We start from the raw sequence: 25,437 nt of genomic DNA, 5'->3' as shown, positions 1-25,437 counted from the left end.
ATACATTGAAATATGAATACACTAACCTTTCATCTGATGGGACTTCAACACAATGATCTGTTCCCAAACCACAGACAGCGGCACAGCTCTTTATGGAATAATGGCACTGTGGAAATCAAATTTAATTGAAAAAATATTAAATGGAAATAGTAAAAGCAAACTGGTATAATATTCAGAATTAACATAAGCAGATAAACGATAACATAAGCACTGTAAACATAAACTTTTTACAGACTGTGAACGTCAAATAAAAGCGTAGATGGAAATATACTGTTTGAGTTAAGTTAAACTTGTTTTGCTAGTTTTGGGTTTACTGTCCACTTCCATCTACAAGGCTATATAAGATGTGAAACTACAGCTTAACGTGAAATTCGAATCACATGAGCTTCTATCTGGAGTCAAACTCGGGTATGTTAACATCTGTCCACTAGGGAGTTCTGATAAAATTAAACCTTTCTGTAGAATATACTGTAATAAACTGACCTCAAAGCTATTCTTTTTAGTACGAACACTGAAATTACGTCAATCGGATTTTCACTTAAAATATTTGTTTATAGTTATTTTATTATTGATACAATTATGTCTTTGTAATATAATATTGATAGTAATTGAAATTTAAAAATAGTTACTTCAATTTTAATGAAGTAAAGTACATGAAAAATGTACACTATTAAAAAATTGATCTCAGCAATTAATTCTTGATACTTTCGTGTGACTGGAAAATTCTTTCATAAACAGTTCCAAACTTTTTCTAAAACTCATTTCATTCTTTTCATAAAGTATGCAAGTGATGTGAAAATATCTGTATAATGAGAATGAACAAATTTTCTCTAGAGAATATGGCTTTTTGAGTTATTAAGATGTGAATAAGAAAAAAAGGAAAATGAATGCTATTTTTCTGAAAGAAGTATCAGGAAATTCTGTGATCTCTCATACAGTCATGCCGACTTAATTCACCGCAGTGGTTGTGATAGTCGTGAATATTCTTCCGACACTAAGTAATTTACAATGATACTTAATGAATACGAATTACTTTCTATGTGCTTTGGATTTTTTGTAAATTTTTCAAAGTAATGTATTTGAATAATTATGCAAAACTTAGGGCGTGTAACAAGCCATTTTCTAAACTAGTAAAACGTTAGAAACTGGGATCTTTAGTACGAGTAGTAATTGAGTAGATAAACAGGGTTTCGGTGCTTACGCAACTTGTGAAGTATAAAGAGCTACTTGAAATGAGATGCAGAGAACGTTAGTTTTAAAAGTCAGAAATAATAATATTGGATGTTGAACATGTGCCATTTAGTTGGCTATAATCAATTCCTCATAATCTTAACCAGAGTGTTTTCTTTCATATTCTTCACTGAATGGACGAGTGAAGGTTAATAGTGGTGTATATCACTTTGTCAGAGAAATGGTTTATCAGTAGACACAAAACGAGATCTAGGTAAGTCAACCTGTTAACAGAAATGTGAAGTAGATCACAGTTTCACTCTGAAGATGGCTGATTTCAACAGATGATTATTGAAGTTCTGTGATAAAGGAAACAGCTGTTTTGTTTTTCAGAAAAGCGCTGTTAGTTAGACAAGAAAATATGACTTACACCATTTTAACTTTCATTCATTCAAATAAAAAGATCCAGCTAAGATTGTGAGAATGACTAAATCTACTTTTAACACCATAATTTTGTGTTAACGAAAATGGAATTTCTTCTGCTACACTGCATTAAATTTAATTTTTCCTATGATGACTGAGAAAAACCACTTTGATTACTAATTTAAATTCTAAGACCACTTTAAACACATACACTTATTCAAGAATCTAATTATTCCTAATAAACTACTATGTATCCTCACCTGATCTGAAGTATACAAAACTAATTGGCCGTTGATGGAATGGAGACCCTTCTCTTTGTATCCGGGGAACATCTTATGTCTGGCGGCCAAAAAGGCATATAAGTTAGATATCGAACCACCTGGTAGAAAGGAAAAAGTTATAAGAGTTAAAGGAAAAAAGTGATTTCTGAATATATTATTGTTATTATTATTACAAGAAAGACGTACAATTTTGAATGCATTAATTGAAAGATATTTGAAATTAAAGTTATAGACTTTGTTATACCTCATAACCAATGCAGGATACAAGTGGAAAATGGAATTAGGAAAATGAAAAGCAGGAAAGTAGTAGGTGATGATCAAATCCTTGTAAAGGTTTGGAGAAGCCTGGGCAAAGAAGAATAGATATCTTAATGGGATCTCATGAAAAAGTTTGGAAGCAGAGAAGATACCGCATGAATGAAGGAAATGTATATTTGTACCAATTTATAAAGGTAAAAGTGAAGTGCAAAATTGTCGAAATAACATGGGAAATTAATGTCTCATACTATGAAGGTCTGGGAAAAAAATAGTTGGAGAAAGCATGTGACAACAGAAGACTGTTGGAGAGGAACAGTTTGGTTTCATGCCAGTAAGAGGATCAACAAGGTGATATTTGCATCAAGGCAGTTGATGGAGCTATGCAGGAAAATGCAAGGGAAGTTACACGTCGTTCACATATACTTGAAAAAAGGTATCGACAGAGTGCTCAGACAAGAACGAAAGTTATACGCGAGAAAGAAGAAAGTCTCTGAGAAATATGCACGGCTGGTAAACGATATGTGTGAAGTAGCGGAGACTCAAATGAAGAGTAGTTTGGGAATGGCAGAAGGTTTTCTTGTGGAAATTAGTTTGCATCACGGACAATTCAGTCTATATTTGTTTAATTATGTAATGAATGTGTTAACGAGGGAGGTAAAAAGTAGACTACTATGGAGTTTTCTATTTGCGGATGATGTTATTAGATGCGAAATATCCGAAGAAATAGAGAAGGGCGTTGGATAAAACACTTTATTAATCAATTAAAACAATATTCGTTTGTCTCAACTTGACTACTGTGTATTTGTAAGTGAAGTACACGTACCATTAATATGTTGTAATGTTCCAGAAGGAGAAAATATAATTTATTGCATCAAATATTGTATATAGTAAATGTGATAAATGTGTTGAATTAGAAACATTATCACCAATCTTAGCATTACAATTAGGATTTAGTGAAAATACAAAATTTGTTGCACAACCTTATGGATTTAAACAACTATATACATATATTGGATATCCACATCAAATTTTTATTTATATGAATACTATACAATATCAATTTTAAGGTGATACAGAAACACCATTATTACGTATATCAACAACATACAATATTAAATGTGGTAAAGTTACAAGAATAACATTTCAAGATTGTCATTATTTACCATTTTAACATTTTAACATTATTGAAATACTACTAAAAGATCGCGAAGGACAAGATTTCCAATTTCGTTCTAGGACATTGATCCAAGCAATTCATTTTAAACACTCTGTTCTTAAACAAAACAACATGATCTCGAAATGTATATATTATCAACGAGGTCGTGAATACCTTACTTTAAAGGACAATTATTTCAAAGGGACACGGTATAAGGGTTTCTTTAAAGGGTTAATAAAATTTGTATTACCATTTCCTAAACAAGGTTTTAAAGCTATAGTAGGGATGCGCTCGAGTCGAGACATGTCTCGAATCTCGACTCGACTCGACTCGAATTCGAGTCGAGATTCGAGTCGAGACACACTTTGTAAAATTCGAGACGAGTCGAGACAAACGTATTTCTCGACTCGAATTTTCGAGTCGAGACACGAGTCGAGTCGAGACGGCTCTTAAAAATCTCGACTCGACTCGAATGTCTCGAAAATCTTTCTATAATTTTTAATATTATTTTGAGGAAAGTATTCACTCAGAAACAGCCTTGAAACCAATCCCAGCTTTTATTCCTTCAGAAAGGTACAGAACGCATAAAATTAATAGTTAATCTTTAAAGATCAAGATTTAATTTTCAGCTCAATTCAGTTAATTAGAACTAATAGTTAATGTCGTTGTATTTGGTTGTACTGCAAATATAATGATAATAATAATAATAATTGATTATCTAGTTTGTATAAAACTATTATCAGTAGTCTAAATCTAGTTTGTATAAAACTATTGCGATAAAGTGAACTTCATAAATTCTCTGAATGAGCAGTTGATAGTCTATAGTAATTTAGCCTAGTTATAATTATTGTGTTTTCGTTCCCATGAACGCAATAGGGTTACGTAACTTCTGGATTATTCGCTTGCCCAACTATTCTGAGGCTTTAATATGTTGCAGCATATCACGAGCTACGGATAATATATAATGTAACATTTGTTGTACATCACATATTATGATACGAGACTATTTTACATAGTATATCTTATCTAATATAAATAAAATAAAGAGTTTGTTTGTGTGTTTGTCTGTCTGTCTGTGTGCTACCTGGGGACCAGACGAGTGAACCGAGAGTTCCCAAAATTTGGTCACGGGTACCTTGGTCCAGGTCCCAGTCTAAGGCGAAGCGTTTTTGTTAAAATTGGAACCAGGGGGTCTCAAGGTGGCGTTTAGCGAGACATGTACTAAAAGTGATCCAAATTGATCGACATTAGTGTCAAATCCATAGTTTTCACAGTCGCTGAGATCAATGGTGACACTTCCATCAGCGATGACTTGCAAATTCAGCTACTACTGTATGCGGGCCGGGTGTCAGCGGGTGAGGAATACCGAGACATGTATAAATAGCCCATATTGATTGATACTAGTGTCAAATCCATAGTTTTCGCGGTCACTGAAATGAATGGTGATACTTCCACAGGTGTTGACTTCCAAATACAGCCCCCATGCGAAGAATGGGTATATTAAGCTAGTATTACAATAAATGGACTGCTTCGATGCCAAGAACTAGTACAGATAAGTACCATTCACTTCTATGAATAGGTATTTTTTAAAGGATTTTTGTAAACACTAAGTTATAAAACAATGAACTACATACAGTAGTTATGGTTTTGGTTCCCAACATAAAAGAAATATGGATTGTTCATGAGATATTGAACTTCAACTTTCACTCCTGGAAAATTTCAATTTTGGAGTTAGGCCACTTGGCATCAAAGCAGTTCACTGTAAGATAAATACATTCCGCACATTAGTAACATAGTTGTTCAGGGGCCTTCGATTTCCATCCTCTCAAATGAAAGCTGAACGATTGCTTGATACATGCTGACTATATAGGAGAAATAGTGTATTAAGTTTTCGAGCTTTCTTGCGTATCCGTATTTACACTCTGATATAACTAAGTTCACACTCAAATCGAGCTAATTGTTTAATGCATTTCGAAAGCTTTTGTTTTTATGCAGCTCATTAAGGAAAATCTATTTCATAATCGTAACATTTATGTACTAAGAAAGTATGAACGTAAAGTGGACTCGACCTAGCCCCGTGGCAGCTGTGACTCAGTGGCACAGCTCTCACCCTTGGTGTGTGAAGACTCTGATTCTGTGTGTGTGTGTGAACTCCGCGGCTAGTGTACGCGTCTTTGCCGTGGAAGACTCGGGTTCAATTCCCGTCGCGAGCTCATGTAGTTCGGATTCCACGTTAATCAGTAGGTCTACATTTCATATATCCTCGCTGCTGAAAGAGACGGTAAAGTCAAAATCAACTCAACAATATATATATGTGTGTGCTTATGTGAATTTCCTCGTGGCTGTATGGTTAACACATACGCCTTGATCGGGGAGACTCTGGTTCGATTTACGGTGGAAGCTCATGAAGTTGTTACCGGTATCCCACGGTCACCGGTAAACTGTAGATCTATGCCTCATATAACCATAGATATAATATATATGCCTTTGATACACTTATTTTCCGACTTGGAAGCCATCGAAAATTTCCGGACACAGAGTCCCGTAGACCGAAAATGAGAAACATGGCTACAGAGTAAAACAGCCAAAGAAATTTAAGCTTTTTAGGCTAACTTAATCCTTACATATAATGCAACTAGCTTGGCCAAGTTATAATGGAGGAAATGCTATCATTGCAACACTCTGAGAATAGAAAATATTCGTCAGGTATTACTATCCCCCCCCCTCTCCTGCAGAATGAAAACCCTGACTAAAACTCAATATATATATATAAAACTAGTTTGTGTAATGTAACAAACAGTGGCGGATAGTATTCATGTTTCCTTGCAGAGGTCCTTACGAGGGTTCGCTTCCATCTTCCTCTCCCCAAGAACTAAAATAAATTAAAATATTGCTATTACTTGTTAATCTTGTACAAAGGACGCAATTAAAGTCCCAGTGTAAAACCCCTTCACGTTTAGATTTTTCCCCTGGAAGAAAACCAGTTATTATTGTTTCTTGATTTCTCAGTCTCACCTACATAAACATACGAATAGAATTACAGGATAGGACATGTTTAGAGTGCTTGCACGTGACATCTAACTATATTTCTCATCAAATGTGTCACAGATGAAAATTTCCGTTTGTACTGCCTCTATTTTCTGGTACATATGTTTCATTTATGTTATGTTGCTAAAATTCGTTAGGAAACAAGTACAGACTGCGCCTGTGTGCCTGACAAAACGTAAATGTACTGGATAATTATTTCTTCACTTTCTTCCAGAAAAAAAAGTAACCCATCTCATGTCGGCTAACAAAAGGAGGTAGCGGACCAAAGATAGCCGTTGTTTACCTAAGGTCGTGACACAGCAGGGGTTTCATTCAGTCAGAGGGAAAAGAAAAAATAATTTAAGGTTTCTACATTTGTTTTGAAGTGCAATATACTTCTTCCTTTTATTTTAAGAACCATTTCCTTCTCATTTGTTTGCATCAGAAACAAAAATGCAAAAAAATCACTAGAATGTGCCTATTTACCCAAAGTACGTACTAGATCACTAGTTCAATAGTAAAATCACTAAATCTAGTACGAAATCATAAATGTGGCATCCCTGGGTTGGAGCGAAAGTAATGGTTGGAGTAAAAACTAGTCCGTATTTCTACTGCGTTCTGTTGTTGAATTCACAAAAATGTTCAAAAATAAATTCAAGAAGTAAAACACGATCCTACAAAAGACTGTTTACTTGCTCACTGGTTTTAGTATTGTGAACTGAAACTCAAGTGTGCAGTCATGTTGAATACTTCTGTCCCTTTCTACTTTACAACTTGAGGTGGGATGAGGGTCAGGATAGATCTAGTGATATACCGCTAAAGGAAGTGCTTCAGTACAGAGTCGGAAGCGGTATGTATTGTTTATACTACTTACAACGTTACCCCCAACATAAAATATAAATTCACCCTTTCTCCCTTTCCTTTTTCGAATACAATGAACCGACTCTTTTGCTGAAGAAAGATGCTAAAAGAAAATTGAAACATCTGTGTCTAAACTTTCTTTGAAGCGCAGTCTTTTGTATTTGTAAGGTTTTGCGAGTGTTTTCGAGATAGTCAAATCTTTTACCATGGACTCCTCCTGCGAACTGACCGTGAGTAAACACCCGATCTCGCTGTGCTCAATTTCTCTCGCACACGTGAAATGGGTTTGTTGTTTCCAAAACAAATAGGAAGTTACCTTGTGCTTTTGCATTTCTGCACGCACACAGGTACCATTGTTGTTTTAATGATCAGAAGAAATATCAAAACCATCCGATATATATGATACAAAACAGCTAACAGAGGGAGGCAAAGATAAAAGTAGGCCTATACCAAGTTTTCCGCGTGGTACCATTATGGAGAATAAATATTTGATAAAGTCACGTAGATGCGCTTAAACCTATTCCATCTGTCCATATAATTTTTCTGGTCTCATCAATTTCTCAGGAGAATACGTACAACATATGTCCAAATTCTATATATACTCTTTCTAAACTAATGAGTAAACTCATTAAGAACACCAACTGATATCAATAAACAGGAAAGAAAAAAATACTTAAACTTCTATCATTTGGTACACATCTCTATGAAGCACAGCTTGTTTCTTTTCGAAATAGCTCCTTCGTGTCACAGCTGTGGTTAGTTTTGTTTTGTGTTAGGATGAAAGAGAGAAATGCAACATTTGCTTCGCGGTGAAGTTATATATATTATTAAGATGAGCGGTGATAAGCGCGGTTTAACAAAGAGTGCCTCTCGGATGCACAATTTAACGGGTATTTGCAGTCCGTGTTGAGAATCGAACCAAAGCTATGTAAGACATGTTAATATTGAGCTCTTTTGTGGTAAAAGTGAACTTCAGAAACACACAAAAGACTTGAAACATCAAGCTAATGTAAAGCAATTGAAAAATAGCCTACCTATCGCTGCATCTTTTCTGTGGCTAGGAACATGCAGTGTGTAGCAACAAGAATCGTGTTAAGGACTTTTTTTCGAACATAACATTCCCTTCCACACCATAAAAGACAATATAATGTTTGTTAAAAGAAAGTGCACATAATATTTTTAAATTTTGTTTGTGATCCTATCATGCATAATTATAAATAATGCCTTTCATACTACGAGAATGAGTTCAACTATACGTCATGGCCCCTCTAAAGCGGGGCCGCGGTGGCTCAGTGGTAGATCGTTCACCTCTGGTGCTTGGGGACCCTGGTTCGATCCCAGCTCGCACCCAGTGAACTTTGTGGTGGACAAACACCGTGTGCGTGGGTTTCCTCCGGGTTCTTCCGTTCCTCCCACTTTCTTCATTCCACGATTTCACTAATTTCTCATCATCACCCCTCTCCTTTAGCCTAACCGGCATAACCGTTGGACGTAAAACTCAAAGATTTCACTTCATTTTTTCCCTCGAAAGCGATATGTTTCAAAATTATTTATTGTTAGATATTGTAAATTTACGGTATCTAGTTTAGTGGACGGGAAATTTTGCATCTAATCGGATAATTTCATGGCTTCTAACAGGAATTCGCAGTTACGAAATTTGCATCACTGTCTTTTGAAAGGATGCCTAGAAAAAATACAAACTGAAAACACAAAATGGATTTGATAGCCAAATTCACGTCATCTTGGTGCGTCATCATTTTTCTTTAAATATTTGTATTTAGTATTAGATTAGAGTTTAGTGTCCCTTTCAGCATCAAGGCTATATGAGACGTGAACTTACAAATTAACGTGGGTTAAGAACCACAGGAGTTCCCATCGGAAATCGAACCTAGGTCTCCCGCACCAAAGACGCGTACGCTAATCATATCAACAAGGGTGTTCGATATTTAGTAATGTGTACATAAAGTTGTGAAATTGCGCTTGTATAATGGAGTGCAATTCCTTCTACTGACATAAACCTTCACAATACTTACAAGTAAGGGATCATATGGTTGTCGCGCAAATCAGATGCAGACATACGCCATCTGATTGAGCATGAAAAGATATGGAGAACACAGAAATTTAAGGTGCTAAGGGCCATAGGGAGCGGAGCAAGGAAAGAGGAAACATTGAATGTCGGCAAAATTGGAGAAAGTCAGGAATGTCGGGAAAAGTTAATTTTTTGCAAACAAGGAAAGAAAGTCAACCAAAAGAAAGAAACTAAACATAACAAGGGCATCAAGGACGAAGAAAGATCATAATCAGGGTTGTCATCCGGACCGCAGTGTTGCCAGCTTTGCATAACATTGATATGGAAGATATAGCACAGTATAGTAATTCATGCACAAGGAAAAATATTAGTAACGCAAAAGACAATTAAAAAGACTCTGTACACGTGCGTAAAAAGGTTTAACATAGTCGTGAGTGAATATTACACCCGCGTGAATACAAATGGAGAAAAATAGAGAACAGTACGCACCATTTGTAGTTTAATTGCAGTTGATGTGAAGATCACGAATGAATGCGTGGTCAACACACAAACATTTCTCGCAGTCAGCACAGCGGATAAAAGCAAGCTGGTCACACGCGTCTCTACAGCATTCCTCTGTGAGTCCTTTTTCAAAGCAATATACGGAAGGTGTTTCAAACTGTCCAGGATGTTCATTGGAGTAGCCACATTTGAAAAACGCAAAGGATATCATCTTTTGGAATCGCCTAGAGGAAAACTGGTAATGAACAAATGACTGAAGGCGGAGAAAGTTCTCACGTTGCCACACATTAATACTGGAGAACACTAATGTATCTGTGATGAACGATCATCATCACCATGATGGAACGATGCTCCCAAACACTTTCGTTTCTGTGTTATCATGTGTACCCCCTTCATTTTCATGTCTATATTTGTCCTCCCTCATGTACATTATTCACTCACGACTATCGTTAAACCTTTTCACGCACGTGTACAGAGTCTTTTCAATTGTCTTTTGTGTTACTAATATTTTTCCTTGTGCATGAATTGCTATAGTGTGCGATATTTTGCATATCAATGTTATGCAGAGCTGGCAACACTGGGGTCCGGATGGCAACCCTGATTATGATCTTTCTTCGTCCTTGATGCCCTTGTTATGTTTAGTTTCTTTCTTTTGGTTGACTTTCTTTCCCTGTTTGCAAGAAATTAACTTTTCCCGTCATTCCTGACTTTCTTCAATTTTGCTGACATTCAATGTTTCCCCCTTCCTCGCTCCGCTCCCTATGGCCCTTAGCACCTTAAATTTCTGTGTTCTCCATATCTTTTCATGCTCACTCAGATGGCGTATGTCTGCATCTGATTTGCGCGACAACCATATGGTCCCTTACTTGTTAGCTGGACAAAGTATCTTTAAAAAGAAAATGTCACTCTTTATGTTTCAGTTCCTGGTTCGACTGAAGGATGGAACAAATTGCAATGAGCGTTTTTGGATCCTACTTTGTGTAGTTGATTCATCATAAACTTGGTATTTGATACGGATATGAACTATTACACTTATTTGGTGTTTATTTCTAAATAATAAGTCCTAATACAACTTCATGAAGTTGTAATTCTTCTTTAGTTTGTATCACTTTACACAATGACAAATCCAAAAGGTGTGTTGTATCGGTGCAGTACCAGTTTTTCACGTTTTTCAAAATGTTTCAAAACCCAAAGAATAATCTTTAATTTCTGATATTTTAGTCGTCACAAATTACAATTTTATAATGTAGTCAATGTTTATAATTACTGGGCAGTTGGGCGTTTAAACTAATGACATCATAATAAAGTCAAAACCATAATTTTGAGTTGAATTGATTCTGAGTTTAACGTCCCGTTCAGCAGCGAGGCTATGTGAGACGTGGACCTACTGATTAACGTGGAATCCGAACCACATGAACTCCCACCGGGAATCAAGGCCAGGTTTCCCACGCCAAAGGCAAGTATGCTAACCGTTAGCCACGAAGGAGCTCCACCATAATTTTAGTGGGCGATAAGAAATATCTCGCCAGTGCTTTTACAATAAATAAAATTTTATAAGTATTAAAGAATAGTGGTAAGAGATTTTATAATAGCTCTTTTATTTATGAGATATGAGTATTTTGAAAATAAAAAACAACTAAAGAATAGGTTGACGGAACCACAAAAGACTCGTAAAATAAACTTTCTTATAAATACATACGCACCTTACTCACCTTTTATAATTGCTATGCTTACATTCTCCATAAAGACAGAAATTCTCTTTTAGTGATACTTTACACAAGATCATGAAGTGCGTTCAAATTTAATTAAAGGCAAAATACAATACAATAATCCTCAAATATTGCCTCAAGTGAGTTTAAAGATTTCTAAACACTAGTGCGAAACCGGGCTCTGCCGTTGCGATCGATTTACAGGTCTTGAGACGAAAGTAAGAAGGGACTTACGCACACAGTAAGTAAGAACAATTAATATGCCTGTAACTTTCCCCCAAATGGGTGTATCTTAAAACTAACCTCACCATTATTTTTCTAATTAAATTCTAGCCTGAAATTATGTATCATATTACCCTATTCCCATTTTGAAAATTTGACCTTAATTCAAAATGGCGAATTTCAAGATGGCTGCCATCAAGGTCATATCTACCATACGACTTCCCCCCAGGACTTATATGTATCCACTTGGTTTTTCTTCACTTTTCTCCATTAACGCTCCGTTTACAAAGGGTAGTAAGGGATTTCTGTAGTAATCTCTAATAACCACATCACAACTCTTAAAAGTTATTTTTAAAAAAATAGAAAACATGCACCATGGCAAAAATTTCTCATCACAAGTAATGATGCATACATGCCTTCTATCAGCAAAAAAAGTTTCATTGAAATTGGAGCCGGACATTTGAGTGATGTCCCTTGTGGGATGTGATTGAACGTCACGTCAGAACACATCGCCCCCCTTCCCGGAATTTACGGGAATTAGGTGAGCTGAGTGAGCACATGTGGTGCCAGCTCTCTCCAGCGACCTATCAAGGATCATTGCGTGTATGCCAAGACGTGTCGCCGTTTTTATCCATGCCAAAAGTCGACATACTGAAAATTAGGTAGGTAGTCATGATGGTCTGGCTGATGTGTGCGTATATTTTAACTCGTACATTTTGTCTCGACTCGAATTTCGAGACGTCTCGACTCGAATTCGAGTCGAGTCGAGACAGAAACTGTCGAGTCGATACACGAGTCGAGACAGAAACATATTTTCGAGTCGAGACACGAGTCGAGACAACATTTTCTCGAGACGAGTCGAGACAGGCTTAAATCTCGACTCGACTCGACTCGAATGCATCCCTAAGCTATAGGTCATCAAGCATTAGAATCGGAAATTCAAGTTGCGGCTAATGTATTCGAAGGCCGTCCGTTTAAAGAAGCTGTTCGTGCACAAGTATAAGAAACTGGCAATACATTAAAGACCAAAGTTTATGAAGAACGTTGCTTAGTTGTTAACTGGAAGCGGTAAGGGAGGGTCACATAAACGTAAAGCTCTTGATTCTGGACTACCAGCAAAACGTAAGTATAAAGAGATCTTCTCGTAACGTCTTTACGAAGTTTAAAAAGTACACAATGCTGTACAAATGTATTTATTTTCTGTTCCAATATGCTTATAATGAAGAATGTATAAATACAGAATACAGCCTAATTTCAACATTCACATCAGAAGGACCTATTGAATTTGTACTTCCACGTGAAGCAGCTAAAGTTACTGATTCTGCATATCTTTAGTATTATGTACGATGTAAGTTTGTAAAACTCGATGACGAAATTTAGATAATGATGATGTTGTACCAATGAATGATTTCTTATATTCGATATCTAATCAAATTGATTTTTCATTAAATAATAAATTAGTTAGTCCTTCCTCAGATTCCTATCCTTATCGCGCATACATTGAAACATTATTAAATAATTCTGATGATGCTAGTCAAACAAATTTAATGCTTTATATAATACTAATAAAGGTTTTAATAAACGAAGTAATAAGGTAAGAAATAGTAACTCGTCTGAAACGTATATACATCTTCACACTGATATTATTACTTTAGATTGTACGCTACCTAATAAAGTAAATGTACATTTAAAATTACATCGTAGTAAAAATACTTTTTTTTAATGTCTGCCGAAAATACTTCATATAAAGTTAAGATTGAAAATGTAACCCTTCATGTACGATGTAAAGATTTAGTTGATGGTATATCTGTGGAAATAATAACGTAAATATTAGTTAATCCTGCACAATTATCTTTAACAATAGTTGAAGCAACATGTTATACAATACTTTCAAATATAAATTCTTACAATCTAGATAATAAGTTCTTAGATAACCTTGCTAAGAACAGTGACATTTTCAATTCCGTTTAAATTTAAATTCAGTCACGCCACGTGATGGAGAGAAGGGGGCAGAAATATAAAAATCATCGAAAATGACCGATATCAGGGAGCGTTTTAGTAGTAGTTAAAATTGACTGACTAACGGGACATAATGCAATTTTTTTCTTAACCCAGCGAAGCGGGTAATTGATGCTAATAATAATAATAATAATAATAATAGACAACTATACTGTGAAGGTGAACATTTATTATTATTATTCGCGTACTTTTGAACTTGCACGGTGAAATTACTGCATAATGTTATTATTTCTGTGATTTTTCCTGGATTGTATGTTATTTCGTTTATTATTGGGCACTATTTTGTCTCTAGGTTGTCGAATAAATGAATTTCGTTGTGCATTAATAATAATAATAACCTTAGAGGAAGAAGCCGGTTTGTCAGAAGAAAGATCAGGGCTGAAGTTAGTAATATCTGGGTTAATTTCGAGGTGAACTGATAGCGTAGGGGTAACGTAGTGGACTTACGAGTAGTACAGTCATCCAACGTAGGTTCAAATTCTGTTCACGCCAAATTCGTCTTTCTACATAGTGATCGTGAAGAATCGACTTTTCATACTAGAGCAATCCTTAAGAAAGTAGAAGCAAACACCTGTAACATGATAGATACGATTTACGAATGTTGATTGTGAAAGGGCAGGGAAATTACCATGTCATTCGAAACACTTCATTAATCTGCAGTGTACACTATTTGTTATCGTTCTCAGAAAGAAATACTACACTATTTGTTAAACAAAGTTAGGGAAGAGCAATCGGTGGAGTAATGGTATCGTCCAAGACTTACAAGTGGAAAATCTCGGTTCGATTCCGCGCCAGGTAATATTATTTTTTCGTATAAAATAATGTCTGCAAAGAGAGATTCATCTATGTTTAGAGAACTTATAAGGTATCTGGGCGAGAATCCGACTAAACAGTGTGTGCGTTCTTCATCATATACTGTAATGATAAGTAGGTTTCCTATTTATATTCGTCTTTATCTCTCTCTCTCTCTCTCTCTCTCTGTTTTTCTTGAAGTTCCCCTATCGTCTTTTAATTTTCCCTTCTCCCTCCCTCCCTCTCTTTCTCTCTCTCACACACTTTATGTGTGTATGCCAGAGGTAAAACAGAGCAAGAGCCCAATCGACCCGGTCTGGAAAATCTAATTAACTGGGAACTTCGGCGTCGTGTTTTTCGTGCTCTGGGGATAACATCTCTAGTCTTGGTCACCTCTGAAATAAATACAATTTAAATACAAGAAAATAAGTAAAATCTCTCTTTTATCGTGTGGGTTACTGAGTTTGAATCGAATCACCGGGTCACTACGGGTTCGAATTCTCGACCCAGTGATAATTTTTAACTAACCAACATCATCCAACTGACGCGATGATCCGTTTTAGCTTTAGCGTGTTCATTCTGTGTGAATTACGTTATATCCACAATAGATGAAATCGACACTGGATGTTCAGAACAGATAAATCTTCGAAGATGACTAGAAAATGGCCCCTCCTTGGTTATTTCGAAACAAGATTTTATTTATATTAGTTTGATAAATATTTGTTTCTATTCTATAATTCAATATGTTTTATTCACATTTGAAAATTGAAACATGCATGGTCTGCTATATTTATAAGGAACATCCAATTTTTCTTTTGAACATTTGTAACTTTTCATTATGGTGCAGTTTGGACTTTTAATATAGGGCGTTTGTCATAGAAATTTAGCAGTAAACTAGCTCTCATTCATTTTTTCCCTTTTTTCGTTTCTTTCTTTCTTGTAGTTTGCAATAATAGTCTGGAATGGAACGTATCACCTACGTTACGTACTGGCTTTATTAAAATGTTTTTTTGATCAGTACATCCAATGAACCCTACCGAATTTGCAACCGAACCACGCGGAAACAAAGCATGTGTTAAACTTTTGACATTATGCTATATTTGTCTCGGAGATCTATCGTTCTACTTGAAGTTGAGTATTTTATTTGACCACCAAGTTTGGTATTCATTTTCAAAAGTGACTTAATGAATGTTTCAAGCACCCTCTGTATATTATTATTATTATTATTATTATTATTATTATTATTGATATAATTGAAGTGCAGTGTGTGATCCTTCGTATTCTTGTGCCTCACGTCCTCATGTGTTCTTCCGAAAAAAAATTTAAAACTATACACAAAATTTGAATGCATTCGACTTCAGTTGGAGAAAATTTTGCTAGTCGAGTCAAGTTTCAAAATAAACTAGCTCCAACATGCCTATATCCATCCTTAGAAAGCAGGATCAGTAATCACACGAGCCACATGTCTTCGAACTCTGCTACACAAGAGTATGGATGTATAAACACTTATTACTAATATCTAGTTTGCACGTCTCAACAAATAAACAATATTTTCATTCCCCTACTATTTTTATGTGTCTACTACTCCATTCTACCGAGCTGTAATGATTCTTTTATGTTTAAAAATAATTATTCATTTTCCAATAATTGTAAATGTATAAGCAATTCACCATGAATAGAGCTTTTGTAACGAAGAAATAACAACATGAAATGTGAAATCTCTTTTAACAAACTGTCGAGATTTGAGAGTCGACAAACTTTACACTTTCCGATACCGATTACCTCGAAACCCCGGTAGCCAGAATTACTGCGGAATAGGGAACTTATATTTTTTCAAAATGACAATCTCAGAAAAATGTAGAAGTCTTTTAGTCTGAGAAAAAAGGAATGTAATCTCTAATTTATATTTCTATTAGTCTTGTAGCTCTGAGTCTGTGACAAAAGTACTCATAGAAATAAGGACAATGTACTACGATTATTTTGTAGAACATTCCACTTTAATATCACAGGAATGTCATCTTCCGGCTTGAATAGTTGTGAACAATTATATAATATATTGCTATATGAAATCTCTGAATGAAATCGAGTTTTACGTCTCACTTTTATGCCGGTTAGGCTAAAGGAGGAAGTGATGATGAGAAATGAATGAAACGGTGGAATGAAGAAAGTGGGAGGAAACGGGAGAACCCCGAGGAAACCCACGTACATGGTGTTTGTCCATCACGAAGTTCACTTGGCACGAGCTGGAATCGAACCAAGGATCCCATGCAGCAAAGTTGATCGCTCTACCACTGAGCCACCGCGGCTCCTGCTATACTGTGCAAAGTATATGTGCTGTCTCTGATTTATGGTGACAATCAGAAACGGAAGTGAAAGGTTAATTCCACCTCAACCTTGGGTGCGAAAATGGAAGAAAATATTTAGATTTTGATTGTGATTCCAGTTTATTTCAAGCATCATTTCTCGGATCTAGGCCTGTGCAATATGTCGATATTTCGAAATTGTCGATATCATTATTGACATATATCAATATTCAATATTGCACATGTATCGGCATCAATATATCAACATCCTAAATTTTCGATATCTATATTCAAGACGGGGAGAGGAGAGGTATAGGGAGCCCCTAAGACTTGCTATTGATGAAGAAATAAAACTTAATTTTTACAATAATGTCTTCTAGGGAGAATATTTTTATTACCACAATCTGCAACGTAAATAAATCCACGTGCAAATTTGCAGTATTGTGCTCAGCCGCCAGTAGCCTCCAGTTTTTTTCTGTTCTTGAAGACAAGAAACATAAAAGCACCTGTCAAAAGCAAGTGTTTCGAACTTTGACCTAGAATTTACCATACGAATTTTTTTTTTTTTTTTTTTTTTGCTCCTCTCTCTCGAAGATTTCCATGCCTTTTGGCCTTTCGGACGGCTCATTGACAAAAAGTGCACACATGAACGCTATATGCCGACATGCTCTTAGGCAGAGTTAGAGATTTTGTAAAGAAAATGAGTTTTTAATGATAATAATAATAATAATAATAATAATAATAATAATAATAATAATAATAATAATAATAATAATAATAATAGGGTTTACAATTATTGGGTCCATCTCTTTATTTTGAATAAGAGGACCGCAAGTCTACTACGCCACCAGTGCACTGGTGTCATTTATCCTGTGTTTGTGTCTCTTTCCGTTTCGTGGACTTTGTGGTGGACAAACACCGTGTGCGTGGGTTTTCTCGGGGTTCTCCCGTTTCCTCCCACTTTCTTCATTCCACCATTTCATTCATTTCTCATAATCACCGTCTCCTTTAGCCTAACGGGCATAACCGTGGGACGTAAAACTCAAAGATTTCATTTCATTTCATTTTCTTTCTGTTTCGTGTGGATGACTGTTTTTGTGCTGTTAGGCTTTCATATTAAACCTTTACACTATGTGACATTTTTCTTTTTTTACGAGATTATTTTTTATTTTTTGGAAAAAGGAGAGAAACTGCTTTCGTCTGATATCTATTTCTTACCATTGACTTTGTTTGAACTGCTTAAGTAAGATCATTTTGTAACTTTTTATGTCATCCATTGCTCATAATAAAATCGTCATTCTTAACAATTTATTTTATTCCCTTATTTGCGGTTTGCTACACTGATATATTTGTAACAAATTTGAGGTTTGGACCAATGCCTTTCTAATTCTCAACCACCCCAACGATCCTGTTTTTGGGTTCCCTACTATTGCAGGAAATAGATAACTGTAGGTGGTAATGCACTTTTGGAGTCGTTCATACAATTACCTGCTTCTATAATTTACAAAATATAAGCTATAGTATGAAAACAGAAACCTTATAGGCATTTAATAATGATAAATTGTTAGAAATAATTACATTTGAATACAAATATTTGAGTTAATTGAAATTTAATTTATTCCTAATGCTTCGGGGCTATATGAGGCTACGTATATGTGGTAGCCATTACTGTTTACAGTGGAATAGAACTTCTATTCAGGTTTCTGTCCGAAGCTGACTTCCAACGAGAATCGAACACGGGACCTCACGCAGAATACAGAAGGCACGTTCGCAAGGCTCCTGATCACATAGGGACACTTTAATACCAAAACGAAATGATGTTTTCAGTGATTCGATTTTGGGAGATAATCCTAATAATAATTGTTAATATTACGTTGATAACTCTAGATCACAATTAATGAAAGCAGGGAAAACAATAAATTATTGTTCTAAACGTAATCACATGATTCAACTTCTTTAAATTAAAATATTAAACATTGTGCCTTAAATATTTCATTCTTCCAAAAATTTCTTTACGCTGTTGACGTCAATAATTAATGTCTAAGAAGGTTTCATTTTAATGCTTGATGAGATATATTTTAGTAAGGGAAGCCGAAGGAATGATGGCGGAATGGCTAATGAGAATATAAAACACAAGAAACTGAATGTGTTCCGAAACAACGACAAAGTGTTTGTTGACTGTAAAGCTTACTTAATAGTGCAGAGATCATGAACTCGACAACAACAGTAGTAGTAATGAGTATAGGAAATATTTTAGAGAGGGTGTTTTATAAATGTTTAATGCACGTTCATACATACCTTTGGATCTAAAAGCTCAGAGGTATGCAATTTAAAACTAAGCACAGTAACTAAGCGGGTTACACATGGGTTTAGCTACACTTGTGGGTCAAAGTTTCAAACCACAGCAACTAAACTTTTACGTAGATTCGATGGTGATAAAGTCTCTGTGTTTGTGTTGTCCCCAGAAGTATTAATATAACCCTAAAATAATGTCTATAGAGTTGCGTACGAAACAAGATGAGACAATATTCACGACGAAATTCGAGACGAAACAGATCTATTCCAACAGAAACAGATAGATTATTCGAGATGAGAGTTATAATTTTCGTAATAAGATTCGAAACAAAATAGATCTCTACCAATAGAAACATATACCTATATCGAGACGAGATTTTTTATGAAACGAGATTCGAGATTAAACAGGTCTCTTTCAACTGAAACAGATACATTATTCGAAACAAGATATAATTTTCGGGACGAGATTCAACATGAAACGAATCTCTCTCAATAGAAACAGATATATTTTACGAGACTAAGGATAATTTTGGTGATGAGATTTAGAACAAGATAGTGCTCTTCCAATAGAAACTAATACATTTTTCTAAACAAGATAATTTTTGAGACCAGACACATCTTCCAATAGAAACGGACACATTTTTGGGACATGATACATAATTTTCGTAGCGAAATTTGAGACGAGATATTTCTTCCGATAATATATATATATATATATTATTCGAGTCAAGACATAATTCTCGTGATGATATTTGAGACGAGACAGTTCTTCCAATAGAAACATTCAATTTCTGAGTAAGACCACTTTGAAGATACCTTTTCCTGACTAGACAGGCTTAACTGTTGTCTCGTATGCACCCCTAACTGTCTACTGATAGTCAAAGGTCTGACAACCATGGCAGGTCATTTACATTTAATTCAGTATCCCCAACATCTATGTTTGTCATCCAACTGAATCCCCACCATCTAGGCCCTATGTTTGTGAGCTAAAGGGATGCGCACGAGACAAGATATGTGGCCGTCTCGTCTCGAAAATGTGCTGTAAAAGTGATGTCTCGACGCGAAAAATGTATGTTTCTCTATTGGAAGAGCCGTGTCTTGACTCGAATTTTGTCAGGAAAATCCTGTCTCGACTCGTCTCGTGCGTATCCCTGCAAAACTATTTTTCTTTTCTTTTCTTTTCAAATGAACGGGGCTTTTAATGGTTTGTTATTTCCAATTTCTCCCTTACATTTGTACATTTGTTTTAATGTCCTTACTTGGTTAAAATTTAAATATGTTTTGCATGATATTAATATTTGTAAGTGAAATCATATTAATCTGAAATATAAAAAAGAAAACAAATTGAGTTTACAAAGGAATTGGACATTTTAAAAGACCTGAAAAAGCTATTGTAAAATTTAACCATTAACTGTAAAATCACTGATGTTTTAACCAAAGACGAGATTGATTCCTCATATAAATCAATGGATGAAAAATAAAAAATGAAAATAAATTTTCCAATTCTATGTCTAATGATTATGTCCTATAGGCTAAAGGAAACAGGGGATTAATGAAAGTAAATGAATTGGTGGAATGGCAATGTAGGAGGAAATGAGAGAACCAGAAAATCCATCGACACGATGTTGTCCTCAAAAGGTCATATGGCCTGGGATCGAACCAGTGACACGTCGCACCCATAATAAGTACTGTACCACTGAGCCACTAATTCTTTTTAGAGAAACTTAAACGAAAACTAAAGATATAAAAGGAATATTAAATGGAGAAATTTGGTGAGACATACCGGGAGCTAATATGGAGTCCCCATTCTTAAAAGTTGGCCCGATGATTTCTCTCATATGCTCCATAACCACTTGTTCCATGAGGATGAATACAGGGGCGATCTCGTAAGTAAACATGTTCGTATTGGCTGTAGCTGTCAGCCATTCTCCAGCCATGGAGACCAGGTCAAGGCCACAGGACAATTGGTTGAAAAAACGAGGATGGCCTGAAAAATAGAACAGAAAAAAATATCTCATTATTTTGAATTTCTGCAAAACAGTTAACACACTACAAGGTAATTCTAATGAACCATTAGGAAATTTAATTCACTGCAAAATCGTAGTAAAAATGAGTATGATTATTATAGTGTTAACCTTTTTTTCAAATCATACTAAGTACTAGCCTATTACAAATATATCAAAATGTATTATACAAAGTTTAGCTTACATTTTATTTATGCAATAAATTTTGGTATTTTCATAACTCCAGATTTTAGCATGGATACCAATTATGTATCTATATTGGTATTGCTATATTATTTATCAGTATATTTTAGAGAGTAGTTAAAGAATTCTATTTAGTATAAACATTTTAACGATAACTCTATTAATATTACAACACTACAAATTCAAAAGTAAACAAAAATATTAATTTAGCTATGACAATTGAGCTAAGATAAGAGAAAATGTTCAAAATAAACACATTTATTTCAAATAGATACATAATTTGAATAAAATTGATTTCGTTTCGACTATATTGTATTACATGGTAGAGACGGTACACGGATTCCTTTTTTCCCTTTGCCTTTTATTACCAAAAATTCTATACAAGTTCTTTGTGGACTGTGACCATAAATAGGTAGATACAGTATCTCTAAATAATAATTCTTTCTCTATGAGGTTGGACCTCGTGCCCGTAGCAATACGAAGGTCTTTGAGGTTGATGCTTAGGAATATTCTGCCCATAGCAGCGCAGAAGTTGGTTGGTATCTCTTGCCCAGTGTAGCTCAGGGACGAAAGGAACCTCCTGCCGTAGCAGCGCGGAGGTAAGTAATATCTCCTGCCCAATGTGAGCGAGGAGGTAGGTAGTATCTTCTGCCTAGTGTGAGCGCGGAGGTAGGTAATATCTCCTGCATAGTGCAGCGCGGAGATACGATTGGAACCTCTTGTGCAGAGCTGAGCAGAGGTAAGGTTAGGGAGTTTCTCCTGTCCAGTGCAGCGCGATGAGAAAGGTAGGATTGATCAACTGGAACTAATGTTTTCTGCCTCTTCAATTGCTCTTTTATAGCCGTCGAGAGGTTGTAGGGATCCATCGGGGCTCTCCGTATCCCCATCGTGCTTCTTCGTAGACATCGTCTGTCGGTTGTTTGATGATCTCGTGGAGAAGCACATGTTAATATTTGCAAATATGAGGGATATTGCAATATAGTCTACATGTTGTAAGGTTAGCTGAATTTAGTCGAAGATTTGCTTTCCAACAGTTCCGAGCAACGATAAAAGTGAAACAACTTCTTTATCATTGAAGAAAATTCATTTGAAGATTTCAAGATATCACTTATCATACTGAAAAGTTTTCAGTTAATCCATTTGTCTGTGAAGCCATATCAATCAATGTGCCTAGATCATATCTTAAATTACAGATTGTGTATTTGGAGTTCACCAGGGCTTTTTCACATTTTCTTCCTTCACACACACACAAAGGAGTTCACTGAAAACCGAAAGTCGAAAACTGTCAATTTGTTAAAAAATGGCTCTCATAATTTTGATCATTCCATAGACCCTACGCCTCAGAGTATGTTGTTATTCACTGCTTTTACACAAATTAAATAGATTGTGTAAAGAGCTGTTTTACCATTGGGTATGGATTATTTTCTGAGAAATAGCTCGAAAATTTTGTTTATATTCTACAAATAAATATTTCATTAACGTGGCATAACTCATTTCTCTTGGTACTATACACAAAGAGTACTTTTTTGGTGTTCGTGAGATTTTCTCGGATCATATTTCATACAACAGCTGTAACGATTTCATTCACTTTTCATATTTATCCCAGTTAAAGAAGGAAAAGAAAATCTTCTACTATATTAGAATGTGACCTTGCGTAGTTAAGAAATTTAGTATCGTAATTCTCATTCTATGGGGGCGTTGGTCACGCACACCCAGACAAACGAATTACTAAAGCAACTAGCATAGGGATTGTGGGTTTAGTTCCAATTGTGAGGGAATAAAGCAATGAATATTCGATTCAGCTGGAATTCCAACGTGGTGCAGAGACTTCTTTGTATTGTAAATAGAACATAATCAAATGTATAGAGATGTTCTTCGGTATGAAGGTAGCAGTTGAATTCTGAGTTGGCCTTGTCAGAAACTGGTGAATCGGTACAGGAGTAAAAGTAGATCTGAAAAGGTAGGGGGACGCATGACATCATGTCGTCCCCCGGTCCTACAACGAGATTGTATATCTAACCTATAAATTACTTCCATTTTCTTGTAGTTATTTTGGGCAACGGCGCTTAAAAGTGCATAATTTGTTGATAAGAAGAAGAAGAAAAATGTAGAATATATTTTGATTTTATCAAGGATCTTATAAATAGAGGATCTGCCCTTACAATAAAATCTTGAAGCCATACGTCACAGTTTCGCCACCCCTACTCTGCCCACTCCGCCCAATAGGATCGCAAAGTTTTGAGCCAACAAACATGGCGGAAACGAGAGCAGCCAATCAGACGTGCTGATGCTCAGTTGTTTTTTGGCTTCAGTATTTAATAGGATGAAGATTTATATGGGGCAGATCCTCTATTTTATAAGATCCTTGGATTTTATATAGATAATCATGTAATGTCAGTTGTTAAAAAGAAGATAGGTATTTGTCTGTTGTTGATATGGCAACAGAATAATTCATTCATACAATAAGAAGAATAAAAGTCAGTTGTAAACAATTTAGGTGTTTAATCGTATTTATCAATATTTGTGATTCGAACTGTGGGCTATAAATGTAACAAGGTAAAATATAAAAACATAACGTTACAGTCCTATCTTCGTTTATTGTGAATTTTTAGAAAGTGGGGGCACGCCACAGATATTTTCTAGAAATGAGATGACGGCGTCGTTCCACATTCCCCCTCACTTTTACCCCTGAATCGGTACTTAGAAACTGGAAAATTGTACTCACCAATACTCTCAGAGCAATCTGTTGGTAACGATGACGACGTTTTTAGCAATGCTGTTAAAATTACTCGAATAATTTTTCCAATAACGAATTTTGTTCAAATATTCGAAGAATACATTGTTCGAGTAATGGTTTTAATCCAATTTTAATAGTACTTTTCTAGAACATTGAACTTAAACATTGAATATTCAACTTGAACAAGATTGAATTTTCTCACTCGTTGATTCCACGAATCCTTTGGTATTGCAGATTCATTTCGTAGTTTCACTGTTATAGGAAGACAGTTTTTTTCTTTGACTCGGCAGGCCTTGCGTATTGAGACTTATTTCCTTGTTAAGAAATGTCATTCATGACGAATTTGTGTTTGTTTGTTTGTACGTCCTTGTTTGTCGAGAGTCCGTGTAAATGACCTGCAGCATGAATGATTCAAAATAAGAATATTTCACAAATTACCTTTAATACGCTAAATGAACAAATATTTCTCTTGCCAATTATTTTTTTAAATCATATTAAATATAACCCATTTCTTCCTCCCTGAATTAGTTAGATTTCGTTCACACGACGGCTCCAATAGTTGTGTTTATCAATATACTAATAGGCTAAGCATTGAGAACTCCACCTTCGACTCTGGTAGAAGCATAATGTTGTCGATATTGTCAATAGTAAACGCAAATGTATAGAGTTGCTACGCACGGTATCTCTATTTTCGGTAGTACGCATTTTATTCCAAAAGCGCTATTATTTTTTATCCTAAGAAAAGTGGATAGTACGAGTAATTTTAACAGACTTCATTCAAATGTTTCTATTGTTGAAACTGAAATTTATTGGAAGAAAGAAGAAGAACACAATAGTACAAAATTACAACAGTATATTGAAAATCCAAAGTACAAAAGTAATAAAATGCATTATAGTATACATTGTTAAGTTAAAGTTGTGGTAGATCTAGCTCTGGGTCGGTGGGATCTAGGACCCCAGTTTGTTGACTAACAAAAGCATTTTAAGATGTTATTTATATATTTTTGAAAGTTTATAATAAACTCATAATATACCTATCATAGTTGTTTTCCGGCTGCCCCCACTTTTTACCTTCAAGATCCGCCACTGAACTATAGTAAGTTAGAATTGAGAGTATATTTGAAGAACTGGACTTGTAGCTTTACATTTCGTTGGAGGATTCTATTCTTTAGAGAATTGGAAGCTTTACTGGATTTTATAACTAAACCTTTCATTAACAATTTTACCGAGTAGCATGATTCTTCTACGTTCGATTAAAAAGTGTTAGAAACATCAACAATATCTCATCTGTGGCAAGAAACAGACCCGTATCCAGAGTCCAGGAGGGTTTAGGGAGTCCCCCTAAATTTTGGCTGGTCCCCCTAAAATTTTCACGGTAGACTGGCAAATGAACTATAATATGGTGATGAACTATAATATGATTGCAACGGGGTCCCCCCTACATTTT

The 25,437-nt window shown here is 35.4% G+C and overlaps 1 protein-coding gene across 1 annotated transcript in view; it reads right to left on the bottom strand.

Moving 5' to 3' along the window:
* Gad1 (glutamate decarboxylase) overlaps positions 1-25,437 on the bottom strand; it is a 243,241-nt gene that overhangs the window by 72,024 nt on the left and 145,780 nt on the right. Inside the window, exons 3-5 of the mRNA XM_081735456.1 lie at positions 20,830-21,033; positions 1,854-1,972; positions 27-106 (exon numbers count right to left, since the gene is read on the bottom strand). Of these exons, the coding sequence (XP_081591582.1) occupies positions 27-106; positions 1,854-1,972; positions 20,830-21,033 (403 nt within the window). The remainder of the gene's footprint in view (positions 1-26; positions 107-1,853; positions 1,973-20,829; positions 21,034-25,437) is intronic.

This window comes from Thermobia domestica, chromosome 13 (genome assembly GCF_964235325.1).
Source record: "Thermobia domestica chromosome 13, izTheDome1.hap1.1, whole genome shotgun sequence".
NCBI classification, from domain to species: Eukaryota; Metazoa; Arthropoda; class Insecta; order Zygentoma; family Lepismatidae; genus Thermobia; species Thermobia domestica.
This window is presented reverse-complemented; position numbering and strand designations above follow the sequence as displayed.